We start from the raw sequence: 19440 nt of genomic DNA on the forward strand, positions 1-19440 counted from the left end.
TCTCTCCTTTCTGCACAACTGTATGTATAGAAGAGGTGAGATAGGACAAAAGGCAACATTGTGCAAAGTTAAACTTTACAAACTACACCTTGTACCTTATCTTCCAAAACCTATTTCAATTGCACGAACATCCTGACGTTCCCCTCAACATACACCTGCTACTCCCTTCCAAAACACATGTGATGCAGAGGACATATGTTAGGAAAGTAGCACTTAATGAACTGCAGACTGCAGCTACTGCAGAAATACACTCCTGCCGAGTCCAAATAACTTTTGGTTTTCCATTTAGAACAGAGTCATCATGCTTTCTGCAATAGCTGTTTTGTTAGTGGGAGTGTTTCTTATGCAAGACTTAAGCAGCAGCAGAGCACTGCAGTATCAAAAAGCAAAGTACTCTAGCCTACAAAGAGCTGGAAGGTCACGAGGCATTCAGTTTAGAGAACAGAAGGCAACACAGCAATGGGCTTATCCTTCCTTCAGCTTTCTGCTAAAAAAAAAAAAAAAAAAAAAAACCTACACTGAAGTGCAAGCTCCACCTAAAAAGAGAAATTAAAAATCAGTATCTGTGCTGTGTATAAATCAATGTTAATGTCTGCGGGATACTCAACTTCTTAATGGTCATTTTCCTAGCACCTGGAATACTAAGCTCCTTCAGGTACAGTATTTATTTTAAACCACTGGCCTTGATCTAATGCAAGCTGCAAGTCACATGAGCAGAGATGGGCAGGCTCTTTTCCAGACTCCAGACACATACAGTAGCAGCAGGGGTGTTTTGCTAAATTTCACAGCCTTAAGTCTGAACTGCATATGGAAAGAAAGAGAAGCCTCTTCAAATCCTGTACACACAGCAGATTGACACACCATCCTCAGCTTACTCTCACATATTAAGAACAAGTTTGGAAGGCCACCTAATGCCCAGTCTGTAGACAGCCTCAGAGGAGCTTGCAGGGAGTAGAGATTTATTTCTGTATCAAGAGATCAGCTGCAGGAGAACTGAAGGAGAAAACTGGAGACAGTGAGTCCATCCCTGACAAACAGAAAAAAGAAAAAAAAAAAAAAAAAAAAAAAAAAAAAAAAAGAAAAAAAGTACTAAAGCAATCAAAATATGAAAAAAGTCAAAGTGCAGGCACTAACATTTTCTGTTACCCTCAGCCTACATAGAGAAGTTTACAAGAAGTGATTTAAAAAGAGTCATGACATGCTTAAGTTTAGCTAGAGTTATGCAGATTAGTGAACTGCAAGACAGCGTGCACAGATTACCTGAAGATTTATTCAGCTTTGCTGAAAATACAGCAGTAGGTTTTTCCTTTTCTTTAACAGAAGTAGCTTCTTGCTCAGCTTCCTTCTCAAAAGCTTCTGGTTTTACTACACTGACTATCTCTTTTTCAGCAGATAAAGGTGAGGTATCTGTGGCCGGTAAGGACATCATGGATACTTCAGGCACTTCTCTGTCCACAGCCTCCAAGGACTTTTTCAAGGCATTAGTACCTTCCTCAGCTTTTACTTCTACATTCTTTACAGACAGATCACAGGGTAGATCTGAGCAAGGCAATGGCCTCTTCTCACCTTGGATGGCCTTACTGACCTCTTTGCTTCCGTCTCTGCGTGTCACTTCTCTGTCAGTAGCTTCTGCCACCCACTCAGGAGCAGCTTTGGGATAAGCTAACATCACAAAGTCTTCCACTGTGACTGGGGAAGACTCCATGGGTGAGAGCGCTTTGTCGTCTCCCAATTTTGGTTCTGTAGCAACAGATCCATCAGCTGCATAAGCCACAGCATTCAACTCTTCCATCTGAACAGGGATCTTCTCTGCCTGGGCTGGTTTAGGAGGTGTTGGTTCAGTGGGCAAAGAAGCAACCATTTTTGAAGAGTCCAGTTTGGGTTGGAAAGACTCCAGGTAAGGCTTGCCTGGGGCAGCCACCGAATCCACCAGTCGTTCCTCATGTTCATCATCAGTTACAATACTTTCAGTTGATTTACTCTTTAAGATGAGAGACGGATCTTCATTCTTCTTCTCAGTAAAGTCAGGTATCAGCTGGCTATTAAACAAGTCTGATTTCCCAAACTGCGAGGATAGTTTTTCAACAAGCTCCTTGTGATCAGGTACATCCCGAGAAATGCATTCTGTTATTGGAGTCTTGGAATAATCTGCAAAGGATGGAGCAGCAGGTTCACCAGAGACCTTTGTTTCCTTAATTAAGTCACATGCAATAGATATATATGGAGTCTCTAGATCTTCCGGACTGGTGCTAGCCTCATGATCAGGTTTTTTAAAGGCTAACGCCTCTTTTGCTTCTTGGGCCTGTGTCAGTGACACATTCACTGCCTCTTGGTATAAGGGAGGTTTCTCAGTCTCATCTTTTACATTTTCATAATTAGCAGCAGGAATAAACGTTTCTAACGGGGAAGCTTCGAGCTGCGCAGCAGATGATTCTGCACCAGCAGCCCCAGTGCTCAGCGGGGCTTCCATAACAATATCTGGCAATATTGGCGATGGGGCAGCTTCCGACCCTTCAAACGAGGGACAGAGTTGTGCCACGGGTTTCAGAGTCTCTTGTACTGACTCGGAGGTTTGAACTAAATCAATCTTGGTTTCATAAGCCAGTTTTGTACCTGACGCATCATGCATTTCGCTTTCATATGCTTCTTGTACTAGATCAGGAGTGAGACCTTCGGGCATATTTGCTGCAGTGTCAGATGGCAGTGTTGATACACTCTCTGTTTTAGCATAGTCAGCTTCCTGGCCTTCCTGCTTGCCAACTGCTAGTGTGCTAAATTCACCTTGTTCTGTGCTCATCTGAGCTTTCATTTCTGCAATTTTTTTCTCATCATCGGTTCTATTTTCTGAAGTGCCTTCCTCGAGTGGAGAAAGAGATTTGACTTTGTTACCATCGGGACTTACAGAGGATTCAAATTTAGTACAAGTGATGTAAGTCTGCGAAGGTTCTTTTACAGCTTCTGGGGTACTTGGGAAAGAATGATCTTCGGGGCTGCCTTCACTCTCTCTTTCATAATCCTGCACATTCAGCTTATCTACCCTGTATTTCTCACCTAAACTGCTTTCTAGTTTGGCATCTATCTTACTTCCAACATCCTCTCTCATGCTGCTCAGTCCGTGACTGGCGCCTTTGACTTCCCATATCAGCTCAAACGGTTTGAAGTCTGCATATTCTTCCCTCTGAAGAGGGTCTTTTTTCAGTGCCCCTTTTTCACCCTGGTTACCACGTCCATATTTGTTATAAAAGAGATCTTCCTCATTTTTCTCAAACAAATCTTGAGGAGTTTCTGGAGAGATTTTCAGCTGCTCTGCAGGCATTTTCTCCAGATTAGGTAATTCTTTAGGGCCCTCTAGCTGTGTTTCTTCTTTAGCTGGAGATAAAATGGCTGCTTCTGCTTTAGCAAATGGGGGTTCCGAGTACTTAGGTTCTGAAAGGTCCTTTTCATTTCCCTCTACAAGAAATGGATTTCTTGCCTTTTCCATAGTTTCTCTATAAACCTCACTCGCATTTTCTTTGTTAATGCCTCTTGCAGGTAATTCATCTGAGAGTGTACCAAAGGCTGCGTGCTCTTTAAAGGGGTCAGATGAGATAGGAGAGAAGGAGGGAAGAGAAGGAGCAGTATCAAGCGGGACTGCAGTAAAATCTTCTTGACCAAGCGACTTAGTGCTACCTGGCTGCTCCTGCAAGTCCATAACTTCTTCTGTGACCGTGGACAGAAAGGAAAGTTAGAGAATGCAAGTGCTCTTACAGTCAATGCAAACTTTCACGACAGGTTCACATGATGTTAGTTATTAAGAGGCTCTTCCCAGTTCTATCATACATACTATTAGCCATTAAAACAAAGCATCAGTTAAAGTATGCTATTCTATTTCACCTCTTCTGGCAGAGAAGCAGGCAAGAGGCTAGAGAAGCAGCAACTTTATGCAGCGCAAAGGTCACAGTAAAGCTGAAGATGCCAGACAAGTACAGAGCATCCAAGTACAGCAGACAATATTAACAAAGTGAGAGAGGGAAGGTGGGGTGGCAAGGGGAGAGAGCAGGGATGTGTGTATGCTTGTGCATAAAGGAATGCACAAACGTGCATGCCAGTAAAATAATCTTTTTTCACACTGTTTTTTTTTAATGGGAATTTAGCTGACAGCATAGCTAACAAAAAACTAAATAAATATTGCAGGTACAAATTTTACTTCTATAAAATACTGCAGAAAGTTACTGTGGATTAAATCTTTCTGCTAAATCAGTCAAGCAACTATGCTTTGATGTGTTAACCTGTTAATAGTATCAACTTCTCTCCTATATCAAGGGTCCAAGAATTCACAGATGGCTGTAGCTTGTTTGTAAAACAGTTACCACGTAAAGCAATGAATACATATTAAAATCTTCAACAGATCAGCTGAAAAGTCAAAACTGAAAAATGTGATAGAGGCTATTCTTGGACCCATGCTGACTTTTTTTAGTAAAGGCAGACTAATTGGAAAGGGTTAATGAGATCAGATCAGAAATGCAGGATGTATTCAGACAAAGGTGAGCAGAAAGAACTTGCCTGCAGAGGAGTGCATCAGAGGCGTAGATGTAGCAGGAAGAGCAAAAAGGGTCTCATCTGAAAAACAAACAAATAACCTCAGCAGAAATAAAGGCTAGGTTGAAGAGGGCAGAAAGCACACAAGTGGTCAGTTCCCAGTAAATCAAACATATCCATAGCCAACATCAACACCCACAGAGAACCACAGAACTAGATAGAAGCTGTGTAATTTGGGAGAGAATGCTCAGATTTCTCCATTTACAGTGGGATCTTTCCTGAAGCAACTGAGGGATCTCCACCCTCCAAGCCGGCCACCAGTCTTCAGGTAAGATCCACCACAGTAGCTTCTCTTCAATTCTCAAAACTTGCACATTACCAAGCATCCACCCTGTCTCTAGCATGAGAAAAAACACCTGCCATTGACAATGACACACTATCCTTCATCAGCTTACTCTGTCAGACTAACAGTGACTAACTTGTATGAGAACAACAGCCATAAGGAGACTCAACCAAAAATTGTGAAAAAAAAGTGACTCAAGTAAGCTTTGATGCTCCCCACAAAGAGAGCACTGATCAGGCATGCTAATAGTGGTCAAACTGGTAACAGTAAACCACTGTACTATTGGCTCTACATTTGTGTCTTGACTATTTTTGTTGTGTTTTAGCATGGACAAGCTTCCAAATAAAAGCATTTTAAAGTCTTCTTTAGCATGACCCAAAGAACTATGGAAATAGAAGGAAGGACACTCTTCGAAGCTAAGGAAGACACGCTCCTTCACTAATGCACGATGGTGAGAAGCAGGACGATCCCAGAGATACATATCACACATTAGCTGAAGTAAAAGCATACAACTATGACATTCCACTAAGCTGCACGAAGCATTTAATCAAAAACCACTCTAGAAACAGCAATATCAGCCATCATTAGGAGCTAGGCAAATCAAAACCAGTCCTTCTCTGCATTTCTGTGCCAGCAGCAGTTATTTTTCCCAGGTCCATCGTGGCCTATTGGCATTAGGTTTATAATAATATTTGGGTAAACATATTTCATTCTAAAGAGTGAACAAAGTTTTCAAATTAAGGCCATTAAAAAATATTTGCCATTTACATTGATTTTATTAGCAGAGCACAAAATTGTATTAAAGCATTTTGATTAGATTTTCTAATACAGACATCAACAGTCTTCAGTTTTGTTATTTTCCTGGACAAAAATCAAGTACTGAAAAATAACTTTTTTTTTCTTTTAAATTAAAAGAAATATAAAACCCAATTGATTTTAAATTATGAAAAGCAAAAGGTGAGAAATATGGTAGACCCAGCAGCTCACACCTAATAATCCAGCAAAGCAAAGCATTAAGGTCATTTTTGTTTTGGCATAGAACTATGACCTTCTGGCACAAGCAATGCCACTTGAAGATACTCGTGACCTGTCTGGCTCACTGAAGTTCATCCCACCAGCAGTTTTCCAAAAATCAAGTCTCCTCACAATCTACAGTTCCTGTCACAATATACAGTGGGTTGGTTTTGTTTCACAGAACACTTATCTTCAAGTGATGTTTATGATTCATAAAATACAGCAAAACATTAGAAAACAGAGTAATACAGTCAGAGTGTAGGACTCAATATTTAGAAGCTTCCTCAATTCCTGCCAGGCCAAAGGGATTTCTGTTCAGTTTTCTAGAAATTACATTTTCCTATTAAGGACCACACAGAGAGAAACCTCAATTCCAAATTTAGAACACATTAAAGCAGTGTTACACTTCAGTGGTAGCAAAAGGTTTTAAGGACAGAAACCACACTGGAGGCCAACTGCTCTATACGTGACACCAAGTGGCAGCACTGCTGCCATACACTGCCAAGCATCACCTTTAGTTGAGGAAATGCTGGACTCGGCATGCCCTTGCTCTTGGGGATCTCTGTAGCCAACAGGCAACTCACCAGGGGGCCACTGCCCCATGACAAGCGTTAGCCAGTCACCTGGTTTGGAGAGTGGAACAAGGTGCTCCAGTCAGACTGCAGCTTGGGACTTGTCAGTCCAGACAGCTGCTCTGCCTTCCTCAAAATGAGGCTTTTAAGCAGTAACATCAGAAGCTTTTCTTCAGTTTCTATACATCAAGGGTTAGAGCTGAACTTTCAGTTTTAGACTAGCAAGCCTCAGGGTTTGCACCAAGCAGCAGCACAGCCCTCTCTTCTCTCAACATTATGCCTAGATGGACCAAGCAAGCAACATCTTCTGACCACAGATGCAGAACTCTGTCCCTCGGCGTGCATGCTGGATGTGAAATACCTCATCATTTATTGGTTAAAGGGAGCACCAGTTATCCACATACTGCACACTTGAGGCAGGTCCACCCATCAGCTCATCTTACCAGCCAGGGGCACCGTCCCCTTGGGCACTGCACCCACACACCAGGTCTGAAGCCTCCAGGGACCTGTGATATGGCCAGTCACCTGCCTCAGCCTGCACCTTCCCTGAAACCACATGCCCTCACCTCCTCCCGGCCATGCCAGACCAGCAAAACCTCTATTTGCTGGAAGGGGTCTACACTAAAGCAGAGGAGAGGGGAGAGAAAGCAGGATGGGTCTGACGAGAAACGACTGTGCAGCATGAAGACAGAGTACCCTGACAACCCAGCAGAAAAGGAACTCACAGGGAAACCACAAACAAGTCAATGGAGAGGAGGTGCTGAAAATGTGGAAATAAGGGGGGGGGGGGAAATTAGTCTGCTGGGGTAAGGAGGCAAAGAGGAAAATGAACAAGTCCCTGAAGGGGCACTACACTCAGTATCCAAAGAGCAACTGCAATCTCTACCAGAAATTTTAGACATGGGGGTTTTTTTAGTACTTGCCAGCCCCAGAAACAGAGGTTTCAGTTTCTGGTGAGGATCCCTGGTTTTAGGAGCATGGGCACTGATTTTTCAGTGCTCCATTAAGACAGCACAATCAATGCACAAACTCCTTCTCAGGTTTGGCTTCCATTTACTCAACACAGAAACATACAGTAGCTGTGCCAGTCACTGAGCTCCCAGGTTCTCTTAATGGAAGGATATTATGCCCACACCCAAACCTTATTTTCCACACATAGCTGGAGTATGAGAAGTGATTACATAAAAGCAGTATTTCCTAAGCAGCCAAGGAGAACCACCCACTTTCCCTCCACCCACAGCCGAATGGCTTTTTCCTCCTGCTGAAAGGAAGAAGATTCAAGGACTTTTTCCTGCTGTGGGCCCTCTAACACCTCCAGGCAAGTAGGAGGAACAGAATAGGACCTCTACAACTCCCACATCAGCAAGATTGCTAATTGAACCAATCATTCTTTTCAGATTGTAATTCAAATGATGTGGTGAAGAATCCTTCTGCATGGCACAGAAGAATCCTTACCTCCAATGTTGGAGGTAGAAACCTTTCAGAAACAGAACTCCGTGGTGCTTTGGTAGACAAAAGGAAAGAAAATGCAGCATCTACCAGCCTGTCACCTGGCATGCAGCAAGACTGCCCAGCACAGAGGCATTGCACCAAGAGAGTGGAAGGCACTTGAGCCAATGCCTGCAGAACTGGCTGCCTCTTCCCACACTACTCAAGTGGTAGCACTGCTACCACCTGACAACAAATGCAGTAACTTCTGTAATAAAGTACTAGGTTCAGTGGAATAACTTCATTTGTAAAAGAAGCCTGAGAAGGACAGACCTACTGCTGAGGATGGCTTTTCCTATTTGCATATCAGTGGCAGAAATTAGGGGATTCAAACAAAGAAAGTAGCAGTACACTGCTACTAGAATTAAGTAAACAGATTTCAGAATACATCAAGCTCTAAGCAAATTTATTTTCAAGTAAAGGTACATATTCAAAACTTCTTTCTCGAACTACAAAGTGGGCCTTCACTACAGCAAAGCTTCACCCAAAGATAAAAAGAAAATCTAAATGAAGAAGTCCTCAGTTTTTACAAATCACAGAAAAAAAAAATTATTTCAGTAAGATGACTGGCTCAATTACTGTTTCCATCAGAAGATAGACTGCCTCATGAATTACAGAAGAATAAGACCTCGAAATGAACACAATCTCCAAGAGACAAGTCTTCACTCCCAATTTTATGTGCCAAAAATCCATAATGGGGCAGGTTAGGAACGTACCTTCAGCATGACAGCTAAGAGGAAGACAGAGCTCCTACCTGTGAATGGTGCTGCTTTATAGCAGTGACTCAAGTAGTCCAACTGGCGGGTTTTAAAAAGGGAAGCTTACAGACAGACTCAAACAGGTGATTTTGTAGCATTCAGTAAAATGCAAATACTGTATTCAAACACATACACCCACACACCACCAAACCAGTGACTGCATGGCTGCTGTTTGCCTAACAGGAGAGGAAGTTAACAGTTTCCTCTGGCTTTGCTGGTTTGGTGGTTTTTTTTAAATATCCCTCTAATGTGATACAAAAAGCATTTAAGGAACAACAGAATGAAGTGATGCACTAAGTGATTCATTCCGATTACATTCCCATTTTTAACCAAAAACATCCTGCAAACCTTACCTTGGCTTTTTGCAAATTAAGAATTTCCTAATAAAGCAGCCACAAACAACCCTGTAGTTTTCTCCTTCCATGAACTCTAATACTTTATAACTTGGGTAGCATGATTTCAGCTAAAACAAAGCACCACCACCAAGAAACAGATTTCAATTAAAAAAACAAAAACAAAAAACCTGCCATCAGCATGACAAAGCAGTGTCATTTTAAACTCTCATTTTAATTTTTGCTGATTGCCCATAAACTGGATACTGAAATGACCAGCATAAAACTTAAAATTTAGTATCAAAATTTTGGATTAAAAGCAGAGAAATAAATGGAGACAAATTTCCCAGACAACTAAGAAAGATAAAGTAAAGGTAGCTGCAAATATTTCCAGGAAAAAAAAAAAAAAGGTTTAAAATTAAAAAGTTGCAAAACATCAATTTCAACAAAAAAAGTTTATGAAAAAAACTGCCTTTCCACCCCCCCACCCCAACATACTCGCCAACACAAACCAGAGGACTTCAGTCTAGTCACAGAAAATAAGAACTCAACAAGAACATATTCTATCCCTCATGGCTGAATTTTGGGTAACTAATGTACCCTTCCATCTGCTCTCACCTGTGACTCCTTCCAAGCATCACCTGCAGGTCTGGACTAAGGCAGGTTTATCCTTCTGATATTCTCCTTATTTTTATGTTTATGTATTAGCTCATAATCAGGAAAAAAATAAAAAGGTATTTTCTACATATTAACACTGAGTACACTTCATCCTGATGCACAAATTCAGTAGGAAACTGTACTGGGCTGCTAGATGACAGTTTCAGTCTTCAGAAAATAAAAAGCATTTCATATATTAGTTTGCTAGAAAATATATGCTATTCTTAAAATGAACAGTTGTCAAGAATAAAATTTTTGAGAATCCACTTCACATTTGTGTGTTTAGAAAATGAGCAAAATGGCTAATTAGCAAGACTGGTACTGCTTTTGTCTACCACAAGCGGACATTAATTCTGTTGGGCCTCTCTTGTTAACACAAATATTTAACAAAAGGGAAAAAAAAAACCCACACACACAAAAAAAACCCCACCAAAACAGGGTAAAATTAATAGTCAAAGGAATGGCATCTGTGACATGACTCATATGTAATATAAAAGTTACATTTGCAGCAAACCCTTTAGGGCAGATATGAAAGAGAAATTGTCTGCTTCTTCAATGCATCAAGTTGTTAATTTGTCACAGTGAAGACTGCCCTGAACAGCATTTCTAATCTCCAGCTATTATCTAAGTAAAACAGACATATCTAATAGTACCATGAAGTTTTACTCTTTTACACATCCAAGAACTACCTCAAAAGGCTTTTGGAGACCAGTGGAGTACCCTCAGGCTTCCTAACCATAGGGAGGAACTATGATGGTTTGGGGGGGTTTCTACTCCTCTGTGTGTTAATGGCAAATCACATTATGAGTAAATTGTTATCTCTTGGAATGAAGTCTCAAAGACAACATAGCTGGCCATTTAAAAGTTAAATTATTTCAAGGAGAGTCCAATTCTTGGATGCCTAATGTCCTACTGCAGAGTAAACAAGGTCACACAACTTCACAAGAATTTCCTGAGACATGCAGCTGCCTACAAAAATTCCATTTAAATCATCTCCTGTTATGATGCAGTTGTTCTAAATATGGTATTTCACTAAATATTTAAGTGATTCCAGATAAAGAACATTAAGTATTAACACCATCTTTTCAAATCATTAGATAAACCTGCAGAGCCACAGCAAGCAACTGAGTTTTTTTCATTTGTCTCTTTTCAGTGATAAGTGTAAGTTAATAAAGAGAAGTTTCCAGTTTAGGAAACTCAGACTGTAAACTGCTTGGAAACCTTTGAGGAAAGTATCCAAGCTGCTACAAGATGGAGATTGCTAAAAGATTAAATGAAGAAAGGAGCTCTGTCTTTAACTTCTCAAGGGTATCACAGCTCAGATCAGAAAAGGATCCAACAGTTTTGATTGTTAACAAGGGCAGCAGCAGGTGATCTCAGGTTACCATGAAAATTACTGCTAAGTGGTATGATACATCACTTGCAAACTGAGTTGCACTATATTGCACAGGAGATATTTCACATTATTTGAAACAAAGAAGTTAAAAACAAGCATTTCCAACAATGCTTGCTACTTTAAATATTCTGTTTATGGAAACAAGTCTCCAGGAAGCAGCAAGTGTTTCCTTATGGTCTAAGCAGAAATCTATAACCAAACTGGTTTAAACAAGGTTTTGGGGTTTTTTTCCTATATCATATTTACACGGTCTAACTTGCAGCAACTTCTCCTCTTTTGGAAAAATGACATCTGAGGCAAGTTGCCCAGCAATGCAGATACCGTAGAGCATACAATGACAGAGGCAAGTACACACCGTTTTATCTTCTTTTGATCAGCTATAGAGTGAGAAGCAAGACAGGCAGTATCACTCCCCTGCAAGACCCAACTGCCAACCAAAGAACAGATGAACAAGGAAAATACATTAATTCTGACTCTATCACAATTCTTTCCATGACGATTCCCAGATTGACAAAGCAAGTACCGGCTCCAAGGGTCATTTCAAAGGCCATGAAATACTGCAGACACAACTGCCAGCCACACCTCACGCTCACAACCAAACATTTTGATCAATAACACAGGATCCAAACAGCATTCCAGAGGATGGGTCCATAATGCCACTCCCATTAAAAGTCCCTCCTCCACGAGTGTCACTGTATCTCCTCAGAGCAGGAACAGAATTTTATCTGGCACATTTTGGTATTAAAAGTAAACAACCAGAGAGAAAAGTCACATAGGTTGGCTCCAAAGAAACTTTTCATTATCCTCATACTAAGTATAACAAGGAATTCTCAGAAACTGGATGCACATACCTATCACAGACAGGCAATCCACAGCGGCTCACTGTGAGAGCAGTTAAATCCTCTGAACAACAAAGATAAACTATTTGGCTTCTGAGCATAAACTAAGCTCCAGGACAAACAACTAAGACACAAGAAGTGCCACAGAGATTAACTGTGCACTGACGGCCTGTGCCTTCCTCCCCCAAGTGTATCAACTGACCTGATCACATCAATTCTGTCTTTTTACACAGTTAGCATCAGGTGGCAGGTAAATGCCTTTATTGAAGTCAGGTGGCCACAATAATCAACTTCAACTGTTCACAGCCCATCTCTGATGGCTTCACAATTGCAATTATATTTAATATGTAAATCACAATTATGTTCTAAATTCATTCTAAGTTTCACTATTAAATAATCTCAGATACGAACATTCACAGATCCAGTATATATACTCACCAAAGTATTTTAATGTATTTAATTAAAAAGAAAGAAGCAGAAAGAAACAATCTAGCCAAGTGCAAACATATGCGTGCAGCTACACCTGGTTTTAAAAGTAAGTATTCAGTCTTTGGCAATATTTGTAACCGAAGAGATACCTAGTTTTTAGAGCAATTATTTTGTAACTCTTCCTTAGGACTCAGACTCTTTAACCATATGTTGAAGCAGAAACTTGGGTTCTGGCAGTGCCACAAAGCAGAAAAATACAATAATTACACCAGAATTTATTCAAAGGCAGGAGGTCTAAAGAGCCAAGCAAATCCTATCATTATGCAGACATTATTCAATTTAATTTTGGAGATTATACCAATCATAAGATTCCCTTTTACCAATCTGTACAGATGGAATTTTTCCCTGCTTTCCCCACAATTAAACAAATTAAGCAGTATTTAGATTAGCAACTTTATCATTGCAGAAGAAAATCTTTATTAGCTAAATTAATCTTTCAAGACTGGAGAAGAGATGCTACTGATTTCTTTTAGCATCTATTCCAACACATTACCTTGTGTGACAAGCCACTGACATAAGAGCTTGTAGTCTGTAAAATAAAAACAAATTGATGCATAAGATACCTTCATCTCAAAAGAGGGAAAAAGAACATGGACATTCATTAGGGGATTCATTATAGCCATTAGCATTTGTGTAGGAATATCTTTTAAAGGAATGGATAATAAAGCAGTGTGAAGATTACAAACACTGTCCTGGCATCCTCCTCCTCAACAAAGAGGATCAGATATCAAGCAGCACTGCCCCTCCTAGGTTGCAATGGATTTTGATTAGGTTTCAGCTATCCACTTTAGATTTTTGTCCCTTAGACACAATTCACATACATGGAAAAACTGGGTTTCGTATCTATGTGATCTTTTAAAGAAAACTTGGGTTTAACACGCTGGAAATTCATCCCTTTGTCCTTTGAACAGCGTTTCTCAAGCTGAAGGCAGAATACTTGGAAGACCTGGCTGAAGACCAAGGAAGAAGCAACCTTTCTTCCACCACTACCACATCATAACATTTTTCTACTTCCTCCAGATCTTGCTCATTCCTTTCAGTTGTGCAGCTACAACCTGCTTTTGACGGCCTCGCACATGCTCTTTCATCTGTTTTACTTGGCAGTCATTTCCTTGTCACACACAAAGGACCGAGGACAGGCATTGAAGAATTTTACCTTCTGTCAGAAAAGAGGGAATAGCAGAGTTCAAGAGAAACAGTCACAAACCAGTAATGGCTGGATAAGCAGGAGGATTTTTGACATCAGACCAAAGGCATTTATTAGACAGAGAACACTTTTAATTGGCAACAGGAAAGTTTATATTTATCTCAGTCTTGTGTTGTATTTCAAGACACCTTAATTAACATATTCTTCCTAGCCCATGGAGTTGATGACATGATTGCTCTGATCATTAAAAGGCTGCAAGTTCACAGTACATAGCTAAGATACAAAGCAAGCCTTCCAGCAAACCCAGGAGGGTCAAACTGGTATTCCTACAATTTCTGGGATGGGGGGTGGGGTGTAATAAAAGTATTCTTTCTTTATACATCAGAAAGCAATAAATGAGGACAAACCCGTTGACAACCATGGGGAAGAGCAGCAATTTAAAAACAACTCTAACTTAAAATCTTCATATTTTGACAGCTACAGTTAACAGCAGATTGATTATTTCCACTTGAAAGATAAAAACATTCTACCGAGATAATTTGATTTTCTCAGACTTTGTGAATATTAATAAGGCCATTACTTTATTGCTATTATAATAGTTCTTATTGATGGAAAAAGCAGCTAAAAAAGCTATCCACCAAGCATATGTCATAAAGCTGGAGCCCAGTGATCTCAGTGCTAGCTCTACTGTGGTGCCCTAAAAACTCAAAAAAGTAGAAAACATTATACGGGGTTTTCAAAGCACAACAGGAATAATTCCTATTTTAGATCATAAAGCAAGAAATTGAAAAAAAACACATGAAAACATACTCAACTGTTCTACTTGGGTCTCACCATTCGCTATTTTTTATTTGGCAATAATAGCTTTTTTTCTTTTGCTTCTAATGCAACTTGATACTTATACAATTTTCCCCATACTTCACGTATAAGCTTTTCTGCACATCTCGGGACAATTCATCTGTAAGCTACATGCTGCTTTACATTTTTTAGCCAGCAAAAGACCGAGAACTATTTCCTTGCTTAGAAAATATCTAGAACCCAAAGGACATTTTCAGATTGAACTGTGCATTGCTAATTTTTATATCTGTTTCATTGTTACTATAGTAACATACCAGCTCAAAAAAAAAAAAAAAAAAAAAAGAGGCTTATTTCATTCAAAATACTAACAGAAAACAAAGAAACATAACTCAAGCACACCAAGACATGCCTTAAATTGTAGGTTAACTGCCCTTTGTTATTCTAATACCTTCCCAGCACACAAAGGCCAGAGCAATCTGATGAGAGCCACCAAGAAGTTGGGTGGGGCAAAATGGACACTGAAACAATCAGTCCAAGCCACTAAGCTCCCTCAAAACCAGGTGGCAGGCAGCAAAGCCCCACAGAATTCCAACACCATGGGAAAAATGGTCCCTGGGGTTAGAGGACACCTATATGCTTTCTGATCTGTAGCCAGGCTCCCAAACTGAGTGCTCTCCAAAATCCTCATGCTCCCCACCCTGGGCAATGGAGGAAGGAAAAGTGAAAACATCACCCTCACAATACACCAACCACAAAGTTATACTAGAAAAATGCATCACAAATTACCAAAATAACACAGCATGCATCAGCAAGCCAAGTAGAAATCACATTTTTCCTATCAAAGACCTATTTTAAGATTGCCTTTTCACCATACCAGTTGCCAACAACCCCACCTTATTTGTCTCCTTGTGAGCTGCAAAGTCTGAGACTCTTGACCCGAGGCCTTTATATTCCAACAACCACTCACTTCTAACCCATCCACAGATCAGCTGTTGAAAAAGGACCCGACACTTTCCTGGCAATTTTGTACCAGTCAACAGGAGAAAACCACTGACCGAGAGGTTTAAATGTTGCCCTTAAATTACAGAAGTGCTGCTGGTGGTGGCTATCTAGGAGATAAGCAGCTCAATGCTCACCAGTGGTGATGCAACAGAGTGGACAAGATAGCATCACCGTAGACATGCTGCAAACTGAAATACAGATAGGGGGAAGGGAAAAAAGGGCAAAACAAACAGTCGTTCTTCGCTGTCTCCAAACTTGTGGTTTGGAAGAGTTCAGGTCCAAGAAGTTCAACTCTCAATGCAATTCAAAACTTCCCTGAGGGCTACACTGTTACACGGTAGGTGGAACCCTTGTGGTTTTATCCTGAAAAGCAAGTCAAAGGATACACACACTAAGCAAATACACTGTCAAACTCAGCAGGACTATGCTTGCACATACTTCTGGTTAACAGAATAGCTGTTTGGCTTTAGAGACTCTTGTGCCAGCTCAATTACAGAAGCAGACCCCACTGTGCTAGACATTGCACATGCCCATGACAATAAAGAAAACCATCCCTTGTTGAACTCACCTAGATGGGAACATAAAATACCAACGTGAAGATACTAGCTTTACTATACCAGTCAAACTGCTGGTTACTCTCCTCCCCATATGTCACTATAATGGAAACTGTGTAACAAGAAAAGAAATATAACATTCTACCTTCGATATACCCAGGTTATGACTGCCTCCCTTACAGCATTACTGACAACACTTGGGAAGAGAAAGGGTCTTGGCACCTCAAGGAAACACTGAAGATCAGTGGGAACATATTTTAATAAATGAAGGGTGCAAATGAAAGTCACCAGAGGTAGTGTTCAAGGACAGCTGTATAAAAAAAAAAAAAAAAAAAAAAAAAAAAATCTGAGGAGCCTACATCCTGCTTTAGAATTTGTATAAAACACAAATTAGGGGATCTGCAGCATCAAAGGTACACTCTCCAGAGCAAACAGAAGCAGGTACAGGTCACTCCATTTCATCATGACCTGACACAGCTGGGCCAGCCTGGGAAGGGTGAATGCTGATACAGAGCAGTATGCAGGCTCCTGGTACAGCTTGGGGCATCCCTGATGACCTCTGCTTGACACTGTCTGGCACATAAGCAAACCATTCATGAAACCTCCCCTCAACACGTATGAATCAAAACCGAGTCCTATAAAACTAAATGGAAAAACAAGACTGATTAATAAAGTGCCCTTCACAACATCTGCCCATGTATTGAACCGTGGCCGAGTTGCAGGCCACGGCCACACCAGGAGACATCTTTATCCCCTTCGATGTTGGTCTGTGGCCAGTCTAGTGGATTTAGTACACGGGTTTCTTCTAAGTGCAGTTTAACTTCAAAACACAAAGTCTCTTCCAGGAAAGTGATATATGACCTCCCTTCAAAAGCACAATCTAATGCTGCTTGGATTTAGGGCTTTAAAGATGGAAAGCAGTATCATCTCAGCACAGTTTACTGGTTAATCTTACTTTGGGCAGCTAGCAAAAAAAAAAGTGCACTACTTTTACCATGTGTGACTAACTCAGATTTACTTTTCTTTGAACTGTATGTAAATTAAGGTAATCTAAAATTGTAAGTAGTAATCTCTAAAGAAGAACTTTAGTTTTTGCTACCCACATAACAATGAGTAGGAAAAAAAAAAAGCATCCAGGATAACATGAATTTTACTGCAGACCTCTTGCGTGTTTTCTTCTCCAGCAAATATTTATATTAGCTCTTAAGAAGGTAGGCTGCTGATACACAGCCAGACCTACAGCACATATAATTACATCCCAGTCTCTTAGAGCAACGATACTGAACACTCCCAAGTACGCAACTAATATTAATTACAAAGATTTACCACTTTAAACACCTCCAGATGTATAAATAATACATTTTAATCGGCCATTGAGTAGACTACACATTTTCTCTATTGTTATAATGACAAAAAGCAGCACCATGGCCTATAGTTGCAGATAAAAGAATCCTCACTATTCTTTGCATACTTACTACAGGAAATTCTCCTTCTCTTGGAAATAGGATTTCCAAGTTATTTGCCTCAAATCCTCACTACATCAAAGCCTTAGATTTTAAATACGAAGGCAATAGAATATTTTCAAAATTTCTAGGTCGTGAACTGCAATTCTGCAGTTAGACCTCAAACTCATAACAGAGCTGAAAGTAAAGAAACCCAAATCTCTCCAGAAGAGAGGGAACCACCCCAATGCAGGGCTATCCATGCCACAAGTCGCAGGCATCAAACTGATTTTGCCAATTTCACAACAAGATCAAAAGTGAATTTGAACCCAAGTTAAACATTTTGACTGAGACAGTCTTAATGACAACTGCTAGATGCAAAACTAAAATAACATTTGATGTTTAAATAGATACTTCACCTGCTTGAAACTAAGTACTCCTGCATGTGAGAAGACCAAAGTATTCATGAGGTAACCAGACAATGCTTTTATCAAAACAATTTGGTCTCCTCCAGTAGTTTTGGGTACGTAAGACAGCCTCCAATATTCCAACCCATCATTAGATGAGCATTATGTGTTACAACACCTTGTCTTTTCTTCAAAAACAGGACTTCCAGAGATGCCAGTCTCCACTCAAGAGCTCTACATTCATCACCACTGATAAAGTAATTCTTTTAACACCACTTTTCAGCTGCACTACCCAATTCTCACACAGTTAGGTCTCCTCTACTCTAACAATGAAGAAATATTTCAGGAATTACTGCGCTCTCTGCCTTATCCTTCAGGGGTCTGAAAGCAGAAAAAAAGAATCAGCTCTAGGAATCACACTTTTATCTCTACTTTTCAAAGCAAGAGCAAGATTTGGTTGATGCTATTCCTTCCATTCTTTTCTGCTCAGACTTCCACTCAACCAGCCTGACTAGAAAAAAAATTGTCTTCACCCATCGTATAGGATCTGGTAGTCTGTTGCAAGCTTTTGTCATCATCTCTCCTCCAAATGGTGGAAATAAAATTTTAAAAAAATATCTCCCTGGCAGATTGCTACAGAGAGCTACCAGAAGAACAAAAAAAAAAAAAAAAAAAAGAAGGCTTCAAAGTATCACAAGATTTTTACTGTGGAAGTAATTAACACTGTCTTCAATATTAACAAGCAATTAGAGTGCAGCCCACTTCTCTTGCAGCTGAAATGGTGAAGGTCCTGAGACTTCCCTGAAGCAAGCCCAGCTGTGTACCACAGAACTGCTGTGTCAGGGAGCACGCTGTCTCATCCCTCCACAGAAGACCTCTAGTCTCCTTATGGTGTGGAAGTTAGAGGGATCCAAAGTGTAGCATTCCCACTAATGCTATTTCACAGAGAGGAGAAATAAAACTACGTAGATTTATTCCAATTTACTTTTCAATCATTTGCACAGGCTGAGTGGGATCTTCAAATGCAAGAGATGCACAAATCTTAACTCACTGAAATACTTTTGAAAATGTGTTTCATTATGGAGCTTAATCTGCCCAGTTACCTCTGTTCACAAAAGTAATGGCCTAAATACTGTAAACACCTATACTGTTAAATGCCTTAATTATCTTGTGATCTCATAAGGAACAAGAATTTTTGTTCTGTTGAAAATTGACAATATTTTTTTTCTGATTTGAGCCAAAAAAAGAGAATTTAAAATTTTGTACCAGAAGGGAAAATGAAAGAAAAAATATTTGAGATCAAAAAATAGTCTTTAAATATATAATTTTAATTTGTTTAAAGTTCATTGTTGCATTTCATCAAAACATTAAATAATATTATATAGATAATTATGATTTTGAAAAAAACCTCTATCTTTTGACAAGAACAGTTCAGCCAAAATATGTGTTATCAATTCTATCATTTGGATTGACATTCCTTTGGTGCCTGCAGATAGATAATGACTTTCTTATTTAATTAATAAAAAGTTTACATATTTAGTGAAGAAAAAAGCATGCATATTTAATATCCATTATGGTGTCAAATTCCAGACTAATAAATACACAGCTGAGGCCTACTATATGGCCTACAGAATTCTAGTTATATACAGACAGGGACAGGAAAGAACAAGTGAATACATGATTT

At 39.9% G+C, this 19440-nt stretch overlaps 1 protein-coding gene across 2 annotated transcripts in view; it reads right to left on the reverse strand.

Annotated features, from left to right (window-relative positions):
* The window catches only part of RTN4 (reticulon 4), a 29893-nt gene extending 25238 nt beyond the window's left edge, over window positions 1-4655 (reverse strand). The window contains exons 1-2 of one of the 2 annotated variants that reach the window (XM_026845309.1): window positions 4543-4655; window positions 1261-3699 (exon numbers count right to left, since the gene is read on the reverse strand). In XM_026845309.1, coding sequence (XP_026701110.1) covers window positions 1261-3699; window positions 4543-4558 — 2455 coding nt within the window. In that variant the 5' untranslated portion in view covers window positions 4559-4655. The remainder of the gene's footprint in view (window positions 1-1260; window positions 3700-4542) is intronic. The other variant, XM_026845312.1, reaches the window with a different exon arrangement.
* Window positions 4656-19440: the final 14785 nt, after the last annotated feature.

This window comes from Athene cunicularia (genome assembly GCF_003259725.1).
Source record: "Athene cunicularia isolate RWA chromosome 3 unlocalized genomic scaffold, athCun1 chr3_part1, whole genome shotgun sequence".
NCBI lineage: Eukaryota > Metazoa > Chordata > Aves > Strigiformes > Strigidae > Athene > Athene cunicularia.